Genomic DNA, 22,254 nt, shown 5'->3' on the forward strand with positions numbered 1-22,254 from the left:
CACTAACCCCTTAGTCCCTTTTTTAAACTAGCTCCTTGCCACTCGCCCTACACACTTCCACTTGGTTTGAGCATAGATATATAAATAATAGAGATGGCACTGGATGGGAGGGGAATCCTGGTGCCGACTCTATTATTTATATATCTATACTCAAACCGAGTGGAAGTGTGTAGGGCGAGTGACGAGGAGCTAGTTTCAAAAAGGGCTATAGATCATTAACTCTTGAGAGTGTAAAATGAAATCAAATGGGGTCCATTTGATTTCATTTTACACTCTCAAGAGTTCAATTATTGTTAAGGTAAAATAATTGTTATTTTGACCAATGTTTGCCTGTTGTCTCTCCTAGGTGTCACATATCATAGAAAAGTGGACAAAATCTTATCCAACGACAACAAAATAATATTGAGGCTAAACTGAGGCTAAATCAATTTAGCCTTATTAAATGGTGGTCTATGGTTCAAATGCCAAATAAATAATGGGCCTTGATATGAAAACTCTTTACCAGACCACTGGTAAAGAGTTATACGGTAATTTACACTATGTATATTATAACTCAATGAAAGTTAACAGCCCCAGAAGTACATTCTACTCTTGGGCACCAACTTCTGGTTAATGTCTGAACAGCTGTGTGATTGCGTTGTGTGTAGATACGCGGTGTATAGGAGCGGCATTGGGGAGGAGCTTCCAGGCTGCAGACACACCTGCAGCAGAATCATCCTGAAGACACACTGCTGTCCTGATCACTGGGGCCCACTGTGTCTTCGTGAGTCACACTCACGCATGCACGCACCCACCCACGCACGCACGCACGCACGCACGCACGCACACACACACACCCACGCACGCACGCACCCACGCACGCACACACACACACGCGCACGCACGCATGCGCGCAATGTACAGTAGGTATTTATCCGACGATTTTATCAAGAGTGAGTTCCAAGTGTAAGATCTGAGTAAATGACATGAACTCTAGTCAACAAACCACAGGTTAAATAGTCATGTAAATAATACAATGTAAAGAAAGGCGAAAGCTATTATGTCTGCCTGCATGTGTCTGTCCATCTGTGTGTGACTGTGTGTGTGTGTGTGTGTGTGTGTGTGTGTGTGTGTGTGTGTGTGTGTGTGTGTGTGTGTGTGTGTGTGTGTGTGTGTGTGTGTGTGTGTGTGTGTGTGTGTGTGTGTGTGCGTGCGTATACGTGCATGTGTGCGTGTGTGTCCAGGGTGTCCCAGTTCGTTGGGGAAGGTGTGTAACTTCCATGGGACGTGTCTAGATGGAGAACTGGGCAACGGAACCTGTGTCTGTGAGGTAAGAATCAACACCCTCCCACACGCACGCACGCACACACACACACACACACACACACACACACACACACACACACACACGCACACACAAAACACACACACACTCACACACACACTCACTATATTAAAACCTTGATTCATATGGTGATCCCAAAACTTTAACCATACAGGAACTAACTTCAACCAGGAACTAGGAACTTAAACTACTACGTTATAGTTCCATTTATCAAAGCCGGAACACAATTGATTGATTGACCATTTAAATAAACATGCTCTGAAAATGCATGCGGCACACCACTGTGACCACTTACATTAACACGGTGGTCAGATGGGTGGTTTAGTGTTCTGGGTGGGCTGAGAACACTTACACAACACGTTGCAATACTGCCATTCATTCAGAGAGATCCAGAGGAGGCAGGCCTGCCGCCTGTGCCTCCACTCCCATGCTTGTTCTCCATGCCTTTTGTGTTCTTTATGTTTTGAGATATTCTTTCCATCCACACACGCACCACACTATGGCTCACGTCCACACTTACACCACTGATTACTGACTCCACACCTCATAGGATCCTTATAGCCTTATGTTATGTTATTTCAATTCTCCAGTTCATGCCTTAGTTTCCTGTCATTAGGCCTATTTTATAATAAATAGACAGTTCTGTTACACTTTTACTTCGTCTCCTGCCTCCAATCTTTGCCATAGCCTGAGCCTGAGCTATGACAAATACACAACACAAATTCAAGGTGGAAGTGAGGTGAACCGTGAAATCCTATTTTATTTATTTCTCTTTATACGGTAAATGTTGTTGATGTTATGATCATTTTCATTTGATTTGTACAGTATGGCCTTCTATATTTTGTAGGAGGGTTTCTCTGGGATTTCCTGTGAGAAATGTCAGAACCTAAACACCTACGGACCCAGCTGTGACAAACGTATGTCACCATGACAACTGTCTGTCTGTCTGTCTGTCTGTCTGTCTGTCACGTGATGGCACATAGAGATTAAGATGATCAAAAATATACAACAACAAATGTATAACATCTTAACAGTGGTCTGTCTGTCTGTCTGTCTGTCTGTCTGTCTGTCTGTCTGTCTGTCTGTCTGTCTGTCTGTCTGTCTGTCTGTCTGTCTGTCTGTCTGTCTGTCTGTCTGTCTGTCTGTCTGTCTGTCTGTCTGTCTGTCTGTCTGTCTGTCTGTCTGTCTGTCTGTCTGTCTCTCCAGAGTGTGACTGTGTGAATGGAGTGTGTAACAGCGGCCCAGAGGGAAATGGAGAGTGTTACTGCCAGCCTCCATACAGCGGGCCACGATGTGACCAAGGTGACCTCACCTCACTCTGATCACAGCACTATTATTAATGCAGTGGTTCTCAACCTTTTCAGGCTGCGACCACCCAAAAGAATCATTTTGAACCGAGGAACCTCCACCACCCCTGAATTGTCCTGAATTGTAAGACTTGGAATTGTAGCAGTTGAGGCATTACAGTACATACCGCTGGCAGCCAGCCAGCGGTGCTATTGAGTAGCCTTCACCGCTCAATTCACACGAGTGGGATTTCAGTTGTCAGTTGTCAATCTTCCCGTGACCTCACTCTGGGTCTCTGTAGAATGTACTTCTGAGTCCTGACCATAATCTGAGCACCTCTGCTATGACACATACACATGATGACTATATGTGTGTTATTGTTTGTGTTGTGTATTTGATTTATATAACATAAGTGTACATTGTGCATTATGTAACATAATTGTACTGTGTTGTGTTGTGCAGTGAGTGCGGGCTGTAAGAACTGCAGCAGTTATTCCTACTGTAAAACAGTGGGAGACGCCGCTGTGTGTGACTGTCTGCCTGGACACCGCAAGACCTCCAAGAACACCTGTCCAAGTAAACGTCTGTCTGTCTGTCTGTCGGTCTGTCTGTCTGTCTGTCTCTGTGACAGTGTCCCAAACAGTGGCTCACACATCTAAGAAATTCCATCAATTAAAATAAATAAATAATAATAATTAAGAAGTAGTGACACAACATGTTGTGATGCGTTGTGAGCTTGTAGATCAGGCTGTTTTTGGCGAAGGGATTTGGTGTAGAGCAGTGGTTTTCAACCTTTTTCATATGAAGGCCCATTATTGATTCTGTATTTGAGCCACGGACCACCATTTGATGAGATTCAGCCTTAATAGATCCACATTTCCATGCTGTATTGATGTTGGTACCATTAGGAGAGATAACGGGCAAACGTTAATCAAAATAACAATTCCTCTGAACAAGACTTCTTGTAATTTAACTTAATGCAAATGTTTGTTGGCAGGGAATGGGTTATTCCCTACTGTTCTTGGGACTTGAGTGTGATGCGTCAACGACGCTTGATACTTTGCTGAAAGCATGAATTGGCCTTAATGTGGTTGTCTGTCTGTCCGTCCGTCCAGGTGTGTGTTCACAGGGGGACTGTGATGTGAATGCAGAGTGCTCAGCCTCGGGGTCAAAGGTCAAGTGTGCCTGTAAACAGGGTTACCGCGGCGACGGAAAGATTTGCGCCCCCATAAACCCATGCTCCACCGACAATGGTGGCTGTGCCCTCGACTCCACTGTCTGTGTCTTTAAGGGACCCAACAAGGTAGGCGTGCGTGCGTGCGTGCGTGCGTGCGTGCGTGCGTGCGTGCGTGCGTGCGTGCGTGCGTGCGTGCGTGCGTGCGTGCGTGCGTGCGTGCGTGCGTGCGTGCGTGCGTGCGTGCGTGCGTGCGCCTCTTCCCGGCATGTCGGTCTCACTTTAATAGCGTCAACTGCTGTTTTATTACCGGTAGTCATACTAGTCACAAGAATTTAACTAGTACCTCTCCCTATCTCTCTCTTTCTCTCTCCCCCCGCTTCTCCCCCCCCCCCCCCTCCCCTCTCTAGTCTAGCTGTCAGTGTATGGTTGGCATGAGTCCTGTGGATTCTTCCTCCGTGCAGCTGGGCTGTCATGTGATTCCTGCATGTTCATCAAACCCCTGTCACCCCACAGCCACCTGTCACACTGGTCTGGATGGACAACCCAGGTACACGCACGCACGCACGCACGCACGCACGCACGCACGCACGAACGAACGCACGCACGCACGCACGCACGCACACACACACACACACACACACATACACACACAGTGGACCACTTACAACCTGACATCACAATGCATCACACCGCAGCCTATCACACACTGTCACACATCCGTCAAAGTCTGTCTGTCTGTCTGTCTGTCTGTCTGTCTGTCTGTCTGTCTGTCTGTCTGTCTGTCTGTCTGTCTGTCTCAGGTGCGAATGTGCTAAAGATGAGGTGGGGGATGGGATGCGTTGCTATGGTAACCTGTTGAGACGGTTGTTGGAGCTACACAAAGATGGTGGACCGCTGCAAGGGAAGCTGTCGGACGTCATCAGGAACGCCATTGCTGGTAAAAAAAGAAAGAAAAAAAACACACAAAAAACAAATGTGCTGCTAAAGCGCAACACATGCTCCTTCCAACGAGCAGACATTTCTTCTGAAAGGCAGGTGATTTAACTCAATCCGAGCTTCAGAGTGCTGGTCGCAGAACCTTTCCTTGGAACCTCCAAATGTCCTGACTCAATGAACTATAGTTCATTGAGTGACAGTATCAATTTCATCGACTAAAACGATGACTAAAAATGTTTGTCGACTACCTCCAACAAAAAAGCGAAATAAAAACGAAATGATGACTAAAACTATGACTAAATATACTGTTGATTTTGTCAAAAAATAAAAATAGATGTTCAGGAGGGACTAGTGAAGAAGTCATTTTTAGTAATTTGTTTCGTTTGGTTGCACTCGGGTGTTGCGCTCTGAAAATAACAGATCTATCATCTACATACAAGCTTGTAGATCGGCTATTTTCAGCATGCAACCAAGTGTAAAATCAGCCATTACGATGCCATCCAAGGCCCACCAAAATACATTTGTGCCGACAAAACCAACTCCATCAAATGTTATATAGTCAACTAAAACTAGACGAAAACTAAAACATTTCAGATGGCTAAAATATGACTAAATGACATTATTTTCAAAAGAATGTGACTAAACTAAATAAAAAATTGCTGTAAAAATGTACACTGGTTCAGGAAGCCTATATCTATCTGAACTGGGGGGAGCATGTCTCTTTGGGTGAAGAAAGTCATTATTGAGGACCCATAATATGGAATAATATGAAAAAAGTGAAATGTTCCTAGTTAACATTGCTTAGGACAGTGTGGTTATATATTATATAACCATTATTATATAATATTGTTCTCATATTGGGGTTATCTTTGTAAAACAACAAAAATAATACAAAATAAATATATGAATGCATGAATTAATGAATTATTATTGAACTGTGTGATTATGATGTTTCAGAGGAAGGCTGTGAGCTCAGATTGACTCAACTTGGACCTTTTACTGCTTTCATCCCTGTGTCTGTAAGTTATCAATAATAATAATAATAAACTAATAGCAATACTACTAATACTGCTCTATGCTCTTATCACTATACTAATACAAAAATAAAAAATACTACTAATATTCATTATAATTGTTCTGATAATTAACCACTAACCAATAATATTAACCACTTTAACACTGGCATCTCTATTCTGTGCATAGTGAAAACAGCCATCTAACAACGTCTCATGCAATGTGAGTTGTTTTATGATTAATCCTGTGTTTAGGTGAGACATGACCTTTGACACGATCCAAATGTCTCAATGGAAGAGTAGGGAGACAAACTACAATCACCTCAATTTATATTGTGTTAACATTTATCTGCCATACAGATTGGACAAATTGACATTTTTATTCATTCAAAAAAAGTTACATTGTGCCGCTTTAACTGTTGCACCCTTAAATATGACACAACATAATCTGCGTAGATGTAAACGTCAGCATGTTTCATTCAGGGAGTGAATGACACAGAAGCAGGGGTGTTTCCGCTGTGCCAGAACCACCTGATGGTGGGTCAGCATCTCTATGAGCAGCTGGAGGGCCAGGACTTCAACCTGGACGGAGGCAGAATCACAGCCAGGAGCAAGGGAAACAAGGTAACATCTACGGTACTCCACACTACAGGAACAAGGGAAACAAGGTAACATCTACGGTACTCCACACTACAGGAACAAGGGAAACAAGGTAACATCTACGGTACTCCACACTACAGGAACAAGGGAAACAAGGTAACATCTACGGTACTCCACACTACAGGAACAAGGGAAACAAGGTAACATCTACGGTACTCCACACTACAGGAACAAGGGAAACAAGGTAACATCTACGGTACTCCACACTACAGGAACAAGGGAAACAAGGTAACATCTACGGTACTCCACACTACAGGAACAAGGGAAACAAGGTAACATCTACGGTACTCCACACTACAGGAACAAGGGAAACAAGGTAACATCTACGGTACTCCACACTACAGGAACAAGGGAAACAAGGTAACATCTACGGTACTCCACACTACAGGAACAAGGGAAACAAGGTAACATCTACGGTACTCCACACTACAGGAACAAGGGAAACAAGGTAACATCTACGGTACTCCACACTACAGGAACAAGGGAAACAAGGTAACATCTACGGTACTCCACACTACAGGAACAAGGGAAACAAGGTAACATCTACGGTACTCCACACTACAGGAACAAGGGAAACAAGGTAACATCTACGGTACTCCACACTACAGGAACAAGGGAAACAAGGTAACATCTACGGTACTCCACACTACAGGAACAAGAGAAACAAGGTAACATCTACGGTACTCCACACTACAGGAACAAGGGAAACAAGGTAACATCTACGGTACTCCACACTACAGGAACAAGGGAAACAAGGTAACATCTACGGTACTCCACACTACAGGAACAAGGGAAACAAGGTAACGTCTACGGTACTCCACACTACAGGAACAAGGGAAACAAGGTAACATCTACAGTACTCCACACTACAGGAACAAGGGAAACAAGGTAACATCTACGGTACTCCACACTACAAACATTTTTTGTTTTACAATTTGGGGGGAAATAATTATAATAGCATTGAGGTGCCCACAATGTTTTGGTGCCAACCACTCGCCAACCCATCTGCATGTTCATTTATAACTGGGATTTAATGGAACTAACATAGAATACTTTATTTCTTTATTGGTATAAAAGCATTCCACGCGCTTCAAGAAAAAATAACATGAGACTTTAAAAAAAATGTAATAACATTTTATTATCATTAAAATCTTAATGTTTTGTAACTTTTGTTAATTATATGGGGGCCCACTTGCAATACCGTCACGGCCCACCAGGTTGAGAAACAATGCTCTGTCTCTGTGTGTGTGTGTGTGTGTGTGTGTGTGTGTGTGTGTGTGTGTGTGTGTGTGTGTGTGTGTGTGTGTGTGTGTGTGTGTGTGTGTGTGTGTGTGTGTGTGTGTGTGTTTGTTTCTACAGCAGTTCATCCTGTTGCAGGCTCCCAGCAGACTGTACACTGTCCTCCAGGCAAACATCCCAGCATCCAATGGGATTATTCACATCATCGACCGGCCAATCACAATCAGTGATGAACAACCGCTGGATGAACAGGTGAGACAACGGCGCTACAGAGAGCGAATGAATGAATGAATCACATGAGTTAATCCATCCATCCTAAATTGAATTGAGTAGTAGTAGGCTACTGCACTTACATGTAAGTACACATTTTAAAATGTACTTTACAATGGATACTTAGACTATAAGTTTCACTCCACTACATTTCAAAGACACATTTTGACATTACATTTCTAGGAAGGGAAATGGTATGAATTATTAAATGATATTATTTTGTGTTAAAACAACATTACTTTAAAGGTTAAAACACTATTTTCTGATTGTAATTATTGCTATAGAGTGTTTGTTCAGTAACAGGGGACTCCATTTAATAAACAAAAAAATATATTTTCAGGTGGATTGCAAAATTCAGTAGCGAGTACCCATTTATCATCTTAAATTTGATAGTGTTCCAGTTCCAATTTGCATCATCGCTTCCAATTGCACTTGTTTAATCTGTATCCTGTGTGAGTTCTCTATCCAGATTGGATCAAATTGGTATCCCGACCTGAGAATGCATTTTTTGTCAGCTTTTTGATCTGTCTGTCTGTCTGTCTGTCTGTCTGTCTGCTTGCCTGCCTGCCAGTTTGCTGACAAGACAATCGGAGAGATTCTGACCCTAGATGAGAAATACAACCGTTTCTTGTCTCTGGTTGATGTGAGTATAGACTGTTTTGTATAATCTCAGAATGCAGTGAGTGGTCAGAAAGTTTCATTTTAAGAAGGAAGTTGTGGAGTTATTATCGTGTCAAACAGTTATGGACCTACAGCTTATTGAAGTATGTGTAGCTAAAAACCATTGTTCCGAGAAGTAGGATTGATTGATTGATTGATCAACCTTTGTCAGCTTAAATTACACGTGAGGTCTTTTGTTTTTGACCCTTAGCATTTGACTACATCTTGTTACAGTAGGCTACTATAGCCCGCAGTACTTGTAGCTTCTATGTATAATTAGATATTGTGTGTCTAATCTATGTGTGTTGTATTGTATCTAATCCATTGGTTCCCAAAAACTGGGTCAGGACCTATTTGTGGGTCGCAGACACATTTTTATAGGTACATTTTTGTTTTTGTTTCTTACTTTTTTTTAAAAATTATTATTATTTCAAAACATTTTCCAAAAACATTCCCAAAAAAGTAAGCATTGTCATCAATTTAAAAAAAAACCTACAACGCGACATCCGTCGAGCTTGAAGATAGATCTGCTACTTTGGCTGATAGATCTGCTACTTTGGCAGTTTTTTAATTTGAATCCTGAAAAGTAACAGTTTTGGATTTGTATGAGGTTTCCACCTGACTTCTAACTGATCTGTTAGTTTGGGTCCCGGGCAAAAGTCTACTTTCTCTTTTGGGTCTCGAGCTAAAAAGTTTGGGAACCACTGATCTACTCTATGTATGTGTGTTTGTCCTATAGAACTGCGGGGCCCCCCTCGGTCTGCGGGGCCCGGGGCCCCTCACTGTGCTTGTGCCCACCAACCAGGCTGTAGACAGAGCCAGGGACGGAAGCATTATCTACATGCTAAACCACGTAAGAGCATTTACGGATGGATGGGTTTCTGTTCAAAACGTCTCATGATAACTAAGGCTGCAACAGTTAATTGAACAAGACAGCATGTAATAAGGAGTAATAAGAAATATTATTTCAAAAAGTGTAAAAAAAATAATGTGAACACACATTTTTGGTGCTCTGTTCAAGCCTAATGACATGTGTGATGATTTGATTGGTTGAGCACGGAATGTGATATGATGATGTATGATGAAATTGATGATAAGAGTGCCCCTCACTTCACACAGGTGTGATTTTTTTGTGTTATTGGTATTACTGACTAATAATATTAGCCCACATGTGTTGCATTTCTCCATGCAGGCTCAACACAAACTTCAGGAGATGCTGAAATATCACATGTTCTCCCATGCTGCAGTAAGATCTATCTATCTATCTACAGTATCTATCTATCTATCACCGAAAATCCAGACTATGAATAGCGCTTCATAGCCGCGGTGAAGAGCAAACCACCGCCACCACCCCAGCCCTTCTCTCTGTTTTTACTCACCACCGCTCAACGTTATTTCAGCTCTGGTGGTCACCTCACCACCGAAAATCCAGACTATGAATGAGCCTTTAGACTCTAGTAGAGAGTGATGACGTCAGAATAAAGAGTCTAACTCTTGGGCTACTACCTATACCTACCTACCCAGTACCCAGTACCCAGTCTAACTCTGTCTGTCTGTCTGTCTGTCTGTCTGTCTGTCTGTCTGTCTGTCTGTCTGTCTGTCTGTCTGTCTGTCTGTCTGTCTGTCTGTCTGTCTGTCTGTCTGTCTGTCTGTCTGTCTGTCTGTCTGTCTGTCTAGTTGACAGCAGACCAGTTGGCCAGTCTTCCTCAGATCCAGACGATGGCCAATCAGATCATCAGGATTACAGTGGCTGATGATGTAAGTTATTGTTATTATTATGCATACAGTAGTGTCAATGATAGGCAGTAGACTCACAAGTCAGACTATAACAAGAAAAAACTGATACAGGCATAACTTATATCACCTTGCAAGCTAAACTAATCACAATAATCTCATTTTGGGGGATTTAGGGCAAAAAGTACTGTTTAATGATCAAATACAAAACTGAGTTTTTATCTAAACCGAAAATGGCACTCTATAATTTATTATGATTTAAAGTATCCTAGTCTGTGCGTGCCTGAGTGAGAGGGGCCAGTACCCTGCAATGAAATAGATGCTGTCAATCAAACCTCACACCCCCAATCTTTTCTTATGGGGGTCCGCGGCTAAATACATATCACTTTGGGGGTCCGCACATGGGTGGACCTCTAGAGGACTCCAGCAGCTCATGCACAAGGCCAGTCAGACCTGTAGAGAGAGAAGGATGAGGCACTGTCACGCACCCAAAACTGTCCCATGGAGCCAACACAAGGCACAGCTAGGAGGAGAAAGAGGTGCACCACCTATAGACACACTGCAGTGTGACAATGGAACTAACCACACTTCAGAGCTCAATACCCTGATGATAGACAGGAGAGTGGCCATCCAGGAGTCTCGAGTTCATGTCGGCTATCGTCTGCACTCGCATCACATCCCTTTGCATCACATCACATTGCACTCCATCACATCGCATGACATCACATCACATTGCATTCATTGCATCGCATTGGGTTGGATAGTGCATGGGCAGAAACAATTTAAGAGTAGAAATAACCCTGCATTGCTGAACTAATCAAAAGGCAGTCCTTCATATTGGGAGGTGATATGATTAGTTCAGCAGTGGACTTTAGGTAGGTTTGTTAGCTGTTCCCCCCAGACGTATCGGTAGGCGACAGACTGACAGATTGGTTCTCTCAGGGCAGGATTTTATTGGGGGAGATCAACGCCACTCTGGAGAGTTCCAACATCGTGGCATCCAATGGGATCATCCATATGGTGGGCGGCCTGTTAGTCCCGCCCTCCATCAAACCAATCCTGCCTCATCGCTGTGATGTCATCCAGAGCAAAATCACCGTGGTAATTATGTATAATATACAATGTACAATGATACTCTTCACCCTAATCTCATGTATAATATACCATGTACAATGTGATGATACTCTGCACCCTAATCTCATGTACAGCACACAGTATATACCAGTTATTTATGTATAATATACAATGTACAATGCGATGATTAAAGCCACATGTGCATACTGTACCGGATTGATATATCTGAGTATATATGTAGATACCTTCATGTTTTTTTCTCTTCCTGGAAACAGGGTCCATGTGTTCGCTGTAGTTATCTCTTTCAGACACAGTGTCCAGAAGGCAGCATCGAACTGGTAAATAAACTATTATGTTCTTCTATTATTCTTATTCTTATAACTAGACCTGTACGTGCCCGTCGCAGTCGGCCACCGGCCTACTTGGGAACGATGCAACTTGGGAACCTAATGATATACGTTGTCATAGCACCCGTCAGCCGGTGTCCCACATGGAGATCTGTGTATGTGCCTGTTTGCCTGTGTGTGAAGACTACAAACTGAAAAGTGTATTTGGCAATCAATTCGGCCCACTAGCAGAGCCTGATTGGTTGAGCCTCAATTAGCTGAGGCAGAGGCTGGAAATTGCACAGGTGAAAGGAGTTGGCCTCATTAGGCCCACTGGCAGAGCCTGGCCCAGGTGAAAGGAGTTGGCCTCATTAGGCCCACTGGCAGAGCCTGAGCAGAGCCTTTTGTGGTGGTTCTGGAGAAGTGTGGGTCCGACCGACTCGATACCGGGCACTGCACTCCCTGTGGGGGTGTGTGTCGAATGTGAAGTCGGTGGGTCAAACGGGTCAAACGGTTCTCGAGTTACGTGCATTACAACCGTACACGCACACACACACACACGCATGCAGAGACGTGGCGCATTTATAGTAGGATGTTCTGAGCATAATTTTACCGTCTGTCTGTCTGTCTGTCTGTCTGTAGGACAGTCATCTGACTGGCTGCACCTATGTGACATCACCATTGGACCCTTCTCTCAGTAAGGGCTGTGCCAAGTACTGTAACGTCACCACTGAGGTAACACTCCTGTGTGTGCGTATGCGTATGTGTATCATGAATCTATGTACTGTATGTGTATGTGTATGTGTATGTGTATGTGCGTGTGCGTGCATGTGAGTGATCTTTGACATTATCGTTTTGGGTCATTGTTAGGTGTTAAGGGTTAAGGGTTGATAAGGGGTTAACAGTCAGGGGTTAAGGATTTAGTTTAGAATCTAGGGTCAAGGGCTAGAGGTATAAAGGCTCACAGTATAGGGCAGAAGAGGTGCAGACTGCAGAGAGACCTGTGCAGTTACTGTCAAGTCAACAGTTGGTATACATGTTAAATTAACATGTTAATATACGACTGTGTGTGTGTGTGTGTGTGTGTGTGTGTGTGTGTGTGTGTGTGTGTGTGTGTGTGTGTGTGTGTGTGTGTGTGTGTGTGTGTGTGTGTGTGTGTGTGTGTGTGTGTGTGTGTGTGTACGTGTGCGTGTGTGCGTGCGTGTGTCAGGTAGCAGAATGCTGTAAAGGATTCTATGGTCCAGACTGTAAACCATGTATTGGAGGCTTCCAGCATCCCTGCTATGACAAAGGAACAGTAAGTCTATCCATCCAATCAGATAAAATATAGATTACTTCAGGATTGAAACCAGAATCGTCCAATTCATAGGCTCTACTATTTAGCTACCTGGACACAAATAGTAGTAGTATGGTATTCAAGGTGTACTCCAAGGTGATATCCCTGAATGATTGTCGCTCTCACCCCGGATAGTCAATGCTTACATAGGCTACTACATCTGCTCCACCTACCTCGATGAATCCGTGGCAATAGGGTAGCCTACTGTATGCACAGCAGCCGTTTTAGAAAGAACTCTTCCTACATCTGGGGCCCTTCCCTACTTCCTTCACAGGTGTTACCGATGATACTAATTAAGGCTCTGTTACATTTAGTGTATAGTGGTTCTCAGGCTTTTTCATTTCAAGGACCCCCATAACTCTGAGAGTGTACAAATGGAACCAAATGTAATCTTACCAACATGAACAATAGCAGCACCCTAATTCTATTTTACCAGAATGGAACAGATCGACTTAATTAGTATCATTGGTAACACCTGTAGTATTGGTAACACCTGTGAAGGAAGTAGGGAAGGGGCCCGGTAGTACTGTAGGAAGAGTTATTCTGTGTGCATATTATACCGTATCTTCACTACGCCCTCGCACCCATGGATGACAAGATGCAGAGCGACAAGGGATTCGAACCCAGGACCTGCTCGCTGTGAATTAACCAGTAACCGCTGATCCACTGTGCCACCCCTAGTCGTAGGTATAATTCTAGTAATAGTTGGAGCAATCATTGGCAAAAAAAGGGAAAAAACTGCATCATTTGCGGTTTGTTTCTTTTGAATTTGCCTCTGGGGCGGCGCCCAATAGAATGTGGATAACAGGATGTTGGCCTGTTTGGTCTGCCCTCAGCCCTCCTCTTCCAGTGGGGCGCCTATGTTTTCATTGCCACTAACAACAATGTATACACGTTCTGAATGTTCCTGCCGAAAGAGTCTGTTCTTGAGAGATTATAGTTGGAGTAGTAGTAGTGAATGTAGTTTGTGAAACACTGATCAAAAGGCCAGCTATGATCAAGCGTCGATGCCCAACAATAGTAGGCATGCAGTGAATCCCGGGAATGTGTCATATATATTGAGGGGGCAGGGCAAACCTTTCCCCACTGCAATCTGATTGTTGTTTATCTTTCACCTCATCCAGTGTTTTGATGGTATCCATGGAAACGGTTCATGTAGCTGTCAGCCAACCTTCAAAGGCATGGCGTGTCACATCTGCTCCAATCCGTCCAAATACGGAGCCCAGTGCGACCAAGGTAAGACCGCTGCCACTCTCTGGTCTCGAAACAAATAAAGCAGTGGTTCTCAAAGTGTGGTCTGGGGACCCCCAGGGGTCCTTGGAAGGGTTCCAGGGCAAAATGTGTTACCATGGCTATTTAAAAATAGCAGATAGGCTATAGAGGGTATGTGCATGCTTAAAGTGAATGGCACATCGAGTGGCAAATCGAGTGGCAAAGCAACATCCAAAGTGAGTTTAACATTGTTAACGTTGTTTAATGCAATCAGATAGGACTTTTATGTTTGGATGCATGGGTTGTCAAGGCCAGAAAGTAGTTTTTTGCCACTCAGTAGGCATTCCTGCATAACTTCCGGGTTTGATGATGATGTCACGCGCATACCCTCTATACAAGCTCGCAGTGTGCCACTTAAGGTTAGGGTTAGTCACTTATAATTTAGTTTTCTTTAAAACAAATCTTCTCTATTGGCCCTTACCTTGACATGCATGAAAGCTAGTTTGAGAATCACTGTGGAAACACATTTTCCATTTCATTTTCTGTGTCTGTGTGTGTGTTCAGACTGTGGTTGTGTGCACGGGGAGTGTGATAACCGTCCTCACAGCGGGGGAGTGTGTAGACGAGGCTCCTGCAAGGAAGGCTTCCATGGTTCATTCTGTGACCAAACCCCTGCTGCCTGCAACTCTGATGGACTGTACCAACACTGCCACCTGGAGGCCTACTGCGTTACTGAAGGAATACACACCAAGTGAGTAGGCCTACTACTGCACTGGTCTGGTTCTCAAAATCGGGTCCGGGGATATTCTTAATTGTCTCCACCAGGCCGAAGGCATGGGGAGAGAGTATGTTTTGCACTCCGTCCGTCCGTCCGTGTGTCCTTCCTTCCGTCCGTCCGTCCTTCCGTCCGTCCGTTATCAGCTAATCTCCGGTACCGTTGGCCCGATCCATGCCAAACTTTGCACACACACTCCATGGATGCCAACGACGAACCTCTGCCCCAAATATTCCTCAACGGCCTGTTATAGCGCCACCATGAGGCCGATTTAGGCAAAACACATTTCTGTAGATTACTCGTACACATTTTATCCATACATCACACAATTCGGTATACACTATCTCCATAGTCATGTGATCAACACAGATCTGCACAATTTCCCATCTTCCATAGTGATTGGCTAATATTGGCTTCCAAAGCTCACATGATTGGTCCCTTTCAAACAAAATGCCACAAATCACAAACAGTGTGCAATTTCCGTGAAATGATGCACACACATTTCCACTAGGCCAAGGACGACATGCCACTCATTCTTTTCCAAATCAGCCTCATGGTGGCGCTATAACAGGCCAATTTCTGTTTTTAGCTATAACTTCATCAATCTGTATACAACTTATGTATGCGCACTCCCTAGAGGCCATGGAAAAACATTGTCCCTGCATCCCTCCACATCTGCTTATAGCGCCACCATGAGGCCGATTTCTGCTAAACACATTGCTTATGTTAGTCGCACAGATTTCATCCAAATCTCACGCAAATCGGTACACATGATCTCTGTAGTCATGTGATCAAGACGAGTCTGTTGGATTTATCAGATTCTACACTGATTGGCTAACATTGCCTTCTAAAGTTTTCAGGAGTGGCCCGTTTCATTCAAAATGCTGCACATGTCCTGCTCATCCACAATTCTATCCTCAGAGATTCGATGAGTGATCTGGCTCTGCATTTCCTCAACAAAATGAAGAAAATTGTTGCAAAAAACAAACAAACAAAAAAACATGTTTATATTACTCCTAAACATTTTGCCAAACATCTCACACACTCCTATCCTCCTGGTGGAGACCTGTGCCCAGAAGGGCACTTTTTCTAGTTTCTTATGGGTCTGTCGTGCTGCAATGCATTTTGAGGTCGGCTATAGTTTCAGCTAAAACTTTCCACAGAATTCGGAAAATATACTAGTAGGCTATAGAGCTCTGAGGGACGTATAGTATTTAAGTGTATGGACAACAGGTAGGCTATAAGGTAAACTATAGTGGGGTGGCATAGCTTACCACTCACACACCCGACCATCCTGCATTGGACTAAATTCTTTTCGCTCCTATGCCACCAAAATGTGGAACGCCCTACCAACAGTCATTAAGACATGCGAATCCCTTGACTTCTTCAAAACCGCTCTCAAAGGGCACCTACGGACGGCTGCAATTCGAAACTGGCCCCCGTAAAATCTGAATCCCCCCCACCGCCCACCCCTTTTCCCCCTCACTGTATATGTTTCTTTTCCCTTTTTACCTCCTTTATGATGAATTCCTGTTCTGTTCTTTGACTATATAGAAGTGTCTATTTGTACGTCTCTAAATGTTTTGATGAATTGAACAAAGTGGACCCTCTTGTAAACAAGTGTAATGCTTAATTGGGTCGTCCACTCACAGTTAACAGTCTTTGTATTGAGTTTGTGCTTGAAATGTACTGTAATTCTGCAAACTGTTAATACATATTTTAATCAATCAATCAATATACACTAAGTAGGCCTAAGTACTACATGATTACTACATGATTACAGGATTACACATTTTTACTGCTATGACAACATCCGAGTGGAATAGTAAGAGAGTGGCGACACGCTTTGATCTCGCCACAAAGTGGGTGCCTATTGGCGATAGTTCCAAACATTGGAACTATCCCATTGAGATAGAATGCGCACTTCCGCATTCCATTGTTATAATGGGAGTCAACTATAGTGTTGCCACTCTCTTACTAGATTACTCTGGACAAGATCTACATCTTCTGTACCAATACTGGAATACTAATGTATAATTTATTTTACTGCTCATCCTCTCTATTTTACTTACACTGTGTGTGTGTGTGTGTGTGTGTGTGTGTGTGTGTGTGTGCGCGCGCGCGCGCGTGCGTGCGTGCGTGCGTGCGTGCGTGCGTGCGTGCGTGCGTGCGTGCGTGCGTACTAGATGTGTGTGTAACGCGGGTTATGAAGGGGACGGTAATTCCTGTACTCTGGTCAACCCCTGTCTGAGGAACGACCGCGGTGGATGTGACATCAATGTAAGTGTGTGTGCGTGCGTGCGTGTGTGCGTGCGTGCGTGCGTGCGTGCGTGCGTGCGTGCGTACTAGATGTGTGTGTAAAGCGGGTTATGAAGGGGACGGTAATTCCTGTACTCTGGTCAACCCCTGTCTGAGGAATGACCGCGGTGGATGTGACATCAATGTAAGTGTGTGTGCGTGCGTGTGCGCAGTGGTGGCCTTGAGCTCAGACAAGTTTCTACTTGAGTTAGCAAAGCAAAGCAAAGTTCTTTGTTTACCCAGGGAAGTGGACTAAGCTCGAGATGCTTGTTTACAGCCACACCCTGCTCATAGAACATTTCATGGTAGGGGTCCAATGCCTTGCTCAAGGGCACTTCAGCGGTGGTCATTTTAACGTGCCGGTCCGGGGATTCAAACTGGCGACCTTCCGGTATCAAGACCGCTCCGCAAACCGTTCGGCCACCGCTGCCCCTTTGAGTTAAAGAAGGCCTACAGCAAAAGTAGGGATATTTTACTTTCAAACATGTTTGCAGTCATTTTAACGTGTACACGCCTACACAGGCATAAAATGGCACCCAGACAGTTATTATTAAGTTGCTTGATTCAGTGTTTAGATATTTAATATTTATTTCATCAGACACTCCAGCTTCCTCTACAAGCCCATTGCTACTTCAAACTCAAACATTTTAACCATGATAGATTCATTGAAAACACCCGTCCTTGGTTCTGGTGACTGGTATTGTCCTTCTAATACATGAGAGGGCTGTGTTTTATTAATTACTTTTTTCATTTATTTTTTTATAATGTTTTGGGGAAATGAAAAATACAAATAATAATGAAAAAATAAGAATAAATATATGGTTTGTAAATTGTAATATATTACCCAGTAGAGCGTAATAATGGACTCTCTCTCTCTCTCTCTCTCTCTCTCTCTCTCTCTCTCTCTCTCTCTCAGGCCCAGTGTGTGTTTGCGGGTGCAGTGAATGTGTCGTGTGTGTGTTTGGAGGGCTGGTCAGGCGATGGCAGTGTGTGTGTGGAGATCGACAACTGTCAGCTGGCCTTCAGGGGGGGCTGCAGCCCCGACGCAGACTGCACATACATCGGCCCCGCCCAGGTAACACACACACACACACACACACCTGTCCACAACACACACACACACACACACACACACACACACACACACACACACACACACACACACACACACACACACACACCTCAGAAATTTTAACAGATGTACAGATTAACTGTCTGTCTGTCTGTCTGTCTGTCTGTCTGTCTACAGAGTGAGTGTATGTGTAAGACAGGTTTTATGGGAGATGGAATCATCTGTGAGTTCATCGACCCATGTCTGACGGAGAACGGAGGCTGTCATGTCCTGGTACACACACACACATGTACACACACACACAAACATGCACACGTGTACACACACACACGCACGCACACATGTACACACACACACACACACACACACACACATGTACACACACACGCACGCACACATGTACACGCACGCACGCACACATGTATGCACGCACGCACGCACACACACAAGCATGCATTACATACACATACAGTACACATACACATACTGTACTGCAGATATGCAAACTTGTAGTGTGTGTGTGTGTGTGTGTGTGTGTGTGTGTGTGTGTGTGTGTGTGTGTGTGTGTGTGTGTGTGTGTGTGTGTGTGTGTGTGTGTGTGTGTGTGTGTGTGTGTGTGAATCAGGCTACATGTGCATCACAAGAGAATGGGGTTCACAGTCACACCTGTACCTGTCCGGAAGGTTACCATGGAGACGGAGTCCTCTGCTATGGGACCATCCTGCAGGTACCATAATACTCCTAATATACCTCTAATACACCTCTTATACTGACCATAATACTCCTAATAACCTCATAACAGCGGTCATAATACTTCTAATATACCGGTACCTCTAATACTGACCAAAGAACTGCTAAATGCGACTATGTCGCAGTTTACTATGAAAACCGGCATTTCCCGTCAGTGTCACGCCACGTGTCATGCCTCCATATATGGCCTGTACACTCAAGACACTGCCCCCGCTGCCACCCTGAGATCTCCATATGGAGCTGACCTGTTCTGACATCCCATACATTGATCTGACCTCATCAAACCCTGTACACTCAAGACATGCTCCATATATGGCCAGTACAGAATTCATTCCATATGTTGATCTGACCCCCCATGCCAAAGCGCCAGCGCTTGCCCAGCAGTCTGCCGTTTGATTGACCCAGACAATCAAAACTTTATTCTGAGAGAAAAAAGTTGAAAGGCTAAAAATATTAAAGGACCACTTCACCACTTTTCAACTTCTCTTCCTATAATTGGTCCTAACTAATGTTCATGATAAAATACCACCATTTTTTCTACTCAGTCTGTGTCTCATAGGAAGGCTGTGGGCAGTTCAGAAACCCGTCCACCAGTGACATCATCGATGGCTAATAGAAACGGCAGGCTTTCTTTTCCTGAAAAGTTGCAATGCAAAAGTTGAAGCCATCGTTCTCACAATAATACAAATCTAAATATATTTTAAAACAAATATTGTTTAAAAAATAAATCTGCCTAATGATGATGTCACTGGTGGACGGGTATCCGAACTGCCCAAAGCCCTTCTATGAGACACAGACTGAGTAGGAAAAAATGGTGGTGTTTTATCATGAACATTAGTGAGGACCAATTATATGAAGAGATGTTGAAAAGTGGTGAAGTGGTCCTTTAAGCTAAGACTGGTCTGAAAAGGTGGGTTTTGAGGGAGGCTTTGAACAGGGTGCAGGGGGCGGCTTTAACGAGAGGTGGGTGTGAGTTCCGAGGGGAGGGGGCTGCCCTGTCACCCCTCTGGTGTGTTTGTTTGTTTTGGGGAGGTTGGCATCACCAGACCTGAGGGAGCGGGAGGGGGCGTGGCGTTGGAGCAGGTCAGAGAGGGAGCATGGAGCCTGGTTGTTGTCACTTTCTGCCTTTACATCTACAGAACCTTTAAACAACAATGTTTTTATTCTTTTTTTGCTTTGTTGTGTTTAGGAGCTGGACAATGTTGACGACACTTCCGCTTTCTACCAGATGATGAAGGTGTGTAGCCTATATATATTAAGTAAAGAATGTGAGTACTCTTTCCACCCCTGCTTGCGTCACGGGCCACGTCACCCTAGGGTGCACCCACTTTGCACCCACTTTGAGAAACCCTGGTCTAATGGTCTGGATGTGTGTACTTTTTCCCCACTTGTTTCCACACAGCTTAGCAATTTCAATGGCCAGGTGGATGTCAGTGGGAACGTGACGGCTCTGGTTCCATCCTCAAACGCCAACAGCACAATCAGTCCCAGCCTGTACAGCTTCTGGGAACAACGCCACCGCATGCCTCATTTTGTAAAGTAAAAGTAGCAGGAGCACCACAATGTAGAAATACTCTGTTTACAAGTAAACGTCCTATAAATGAAGATTTAACTTGAGTAAAAAGTACAGCATTGGCATCAAAATGTACTTACGTGCCAAAAGTACTCCTTGTTTCCGCCCCCGTAAATAATCGCCCTATACTTGATCATACTACAGCCTCACACAAAAGTAGCAGATCTACAACACCGCACCGTGTGTCGAGCTTGAAGATAGATCTGCTACTTTTGCTATTTTTGAATTTGAAATCCTGAAAAGTAACAGTTTTGGACATATGGGGTTTCCACCCGACTTCTATATACTTTGACGCAAGTAACTGGAGGTTGAGTACTTAGTCTGTCCACTACTGGTTGTCATTGCAGGGCCCACTTCCTGCCAGGAGTGTATTCTGTGGAACAGCTGGAGAGGCTGGTGGGCAACAGTGTGCCCACCCTGAGCCCACCCACACGCTGGACAGTTAGCAATGACTCTGGGGTAACACCACCACCACCACCACTGCATCACAGTGGTTCTCAATCTGACATGATTTTCTATTTTTTGGGGGGGGTCCCCAGATAACCCAAATGACTACTCTAAATATAAACAATAAATTATAATCTCCAATAACAATAATCATCATTTTTTTATATATTTATTTGTCATATCTGCCCTGTGCAATAGTTTTTTAAACTAAAGTAAAACCCTATAGGCGTAGCTGTGATATCCACTGTGTTTGTTTCAGGTGCTGAAGATTGGGAATGTCTCTATCATCCGCTCCAACCTGCCTGCTATCAATGGATACCTTCACATTATAGACCAGGTCTGACACTTAACATAATGTATCAATGGATACCTTCACATTATAGACCAGGTCTGACACTTAACATAATGTATCATAACAGCAGAGATAAGATATGATAAGCGAGGAAATTCAATGTGCTTTAGTTCACATAAGACATCAAGCAAAGGAACACACATTATAAAAATACATATTTAGGATGCAATGAAAACAAATCAAGTAACAATTGAAATGTAAAATTACAGTGCTGAAGAGAGAAGACAAAACAAGATAAAAGGCAGAGACAAACAGAAAGGTTTTTAGTCGTTGACTCGTTATTTAAAAGAGCTACAAGTGGTGCCGTGCATAACAACACAATGCTGCTATCTAGTTTTGATTCTAGGGACAGAGGTGACCTGAGCGGTGGATGGTTCATCATATTGATTCTAGGGACAGAGGTGACCTGAGCGGTGGATGGTTCATCATATTGATTCTAGGGACAGAGGTGACCTGAGCGGTGGATGGTTCATCATATTGATTCTAGGGACAGAGGTGACCTGAGCGGTGGATGGTTCATCATATTGATTCTAGGGACAGAGGTGACCTGAGAGGTGGATGGTTCATCATATTGATTCTAGGGACAGAGGTGACCTGAGCGGTGGATGGTTCATCATATTGATTCTAGGGACAGAGGTGACCTGAGCGGTGGATGGTTCATCATATTGATTCTAGGGACAGAGGAGACCTGAGCGGTGGATGGTTCATCATATTGATTCTAGGGACAGAGGTGACCTGA

The 22,254-nt window shown here is 43.9% G+C and overlaps 1 protein-coding gene across 1 annotated transcript in view; it reads left to right on the top strand.

The window, feature by feature from the left end:
* Positions 1-22,254, top strand: part of stab1 (stabilin 1) — a gene marked incomplete at its 5' end in the record, with an annotated part of 56,501 nt that overhangs the window by 1,182 nt on the left and 33,065 nt on the right. Inside the window, 29 exons of the mRNA XM_079510678.1 lie at positions 648-763; positions 1,224-1,309; positions 2,172-2,241; positions 2,531-2,626; positions 3,074-3,187; positions 3,727-3,914; positions 4,196-4,335; positions 4,589-4,725; positions 5,682-5,743; positions 6,221-6,361; positions 7,757-7,888; positions 8,478-8,549; positions 9,306-9,419; positions 9,759-9,812; positions 10,244-10,324; positions 11,243-11,401; positions 11,650-11,712; positions 12,343-12,435; positions 12,911-12,997; positions 14,161-14,272; positions 14,813-14,999; positions 17,210-17,303; positions 18,238-18,396; positions 18,571-18,666; positions 19,019-19,120; positions 20,333-20,380; positions 20,546-20,682; positions 21,064-21,175; positions 21,423-21,500. Of these exons, the coding sequence (XP_079366804.1) occupies positions 648-763; positions 1,224-1,309; positions 2,172-2,241; positions 2,531-2,626; positions 3,074-3,187; positions 3,727-3,914; positions 4,196-4,335; positions 4,589-4,725; positions 5,682-5,743; positions 6,221-6,361; positions 7,757-7,888; positions 8,478-8,549; positions 9,306-9,419; positions 9,759-9,812; positions 10,244-10,324; positions 11,243-11,401; positions 11,650-11,712; positions 12,343-12,435; positions 12,911-12,997; positions 14,161-14,272; positions 14,813-14,999; positions 17,210-17,303; positions 18,238-18,396; positions 18,571-18,666; positions 19,019-19,120; positions 20,333-20,380; positions 20,546-20,682; positions 21,064-21,175; positions 21,423-21,500 (3,130 nt within the window). The remainder of the gene's footprint in view (positions 1-647; positions 764-1,223; positions 1,310-2,171; positions 2,242-2,530; positions 2,627-3,073; positions 3,188-3,726; positions 3,915-4,195; positions 4,336-4,588; positions 4,726-5,681; positions 5,744-6,220; positions 6,362-7,756; positions 7,889-8,477; positions 8,550-9,305; positions 9,420-9,758; positions 9,813-10,243; positions 10,325-11,242; positions 11,402-11,649; positions 11,713-12,342; positions 12,436-12,910; positions 12,998-14,160; positions 14,273-14,812; positions 15,000-17,209; positions 17,304-18,237; positions 18,397-18,570; positions 18,667-19,018; positions 19,121-20,332; positions 20,381-20,545; positions 20,683-21,063; positions 21,176-21,422; positions 21,501-22,254) is intronic.

This window comes from Electrona antarctica, assembly GCF_951216825.1.
Source record: "Electrona antarctica genome assembly, chromosome: 9".
Classification (NCBI taxonomy): Eukaryota; Metazoa; Chordata; class Actinopteri; order Myctophiformes; family Myctophidae; genus Electrona; species Electrona antarctica.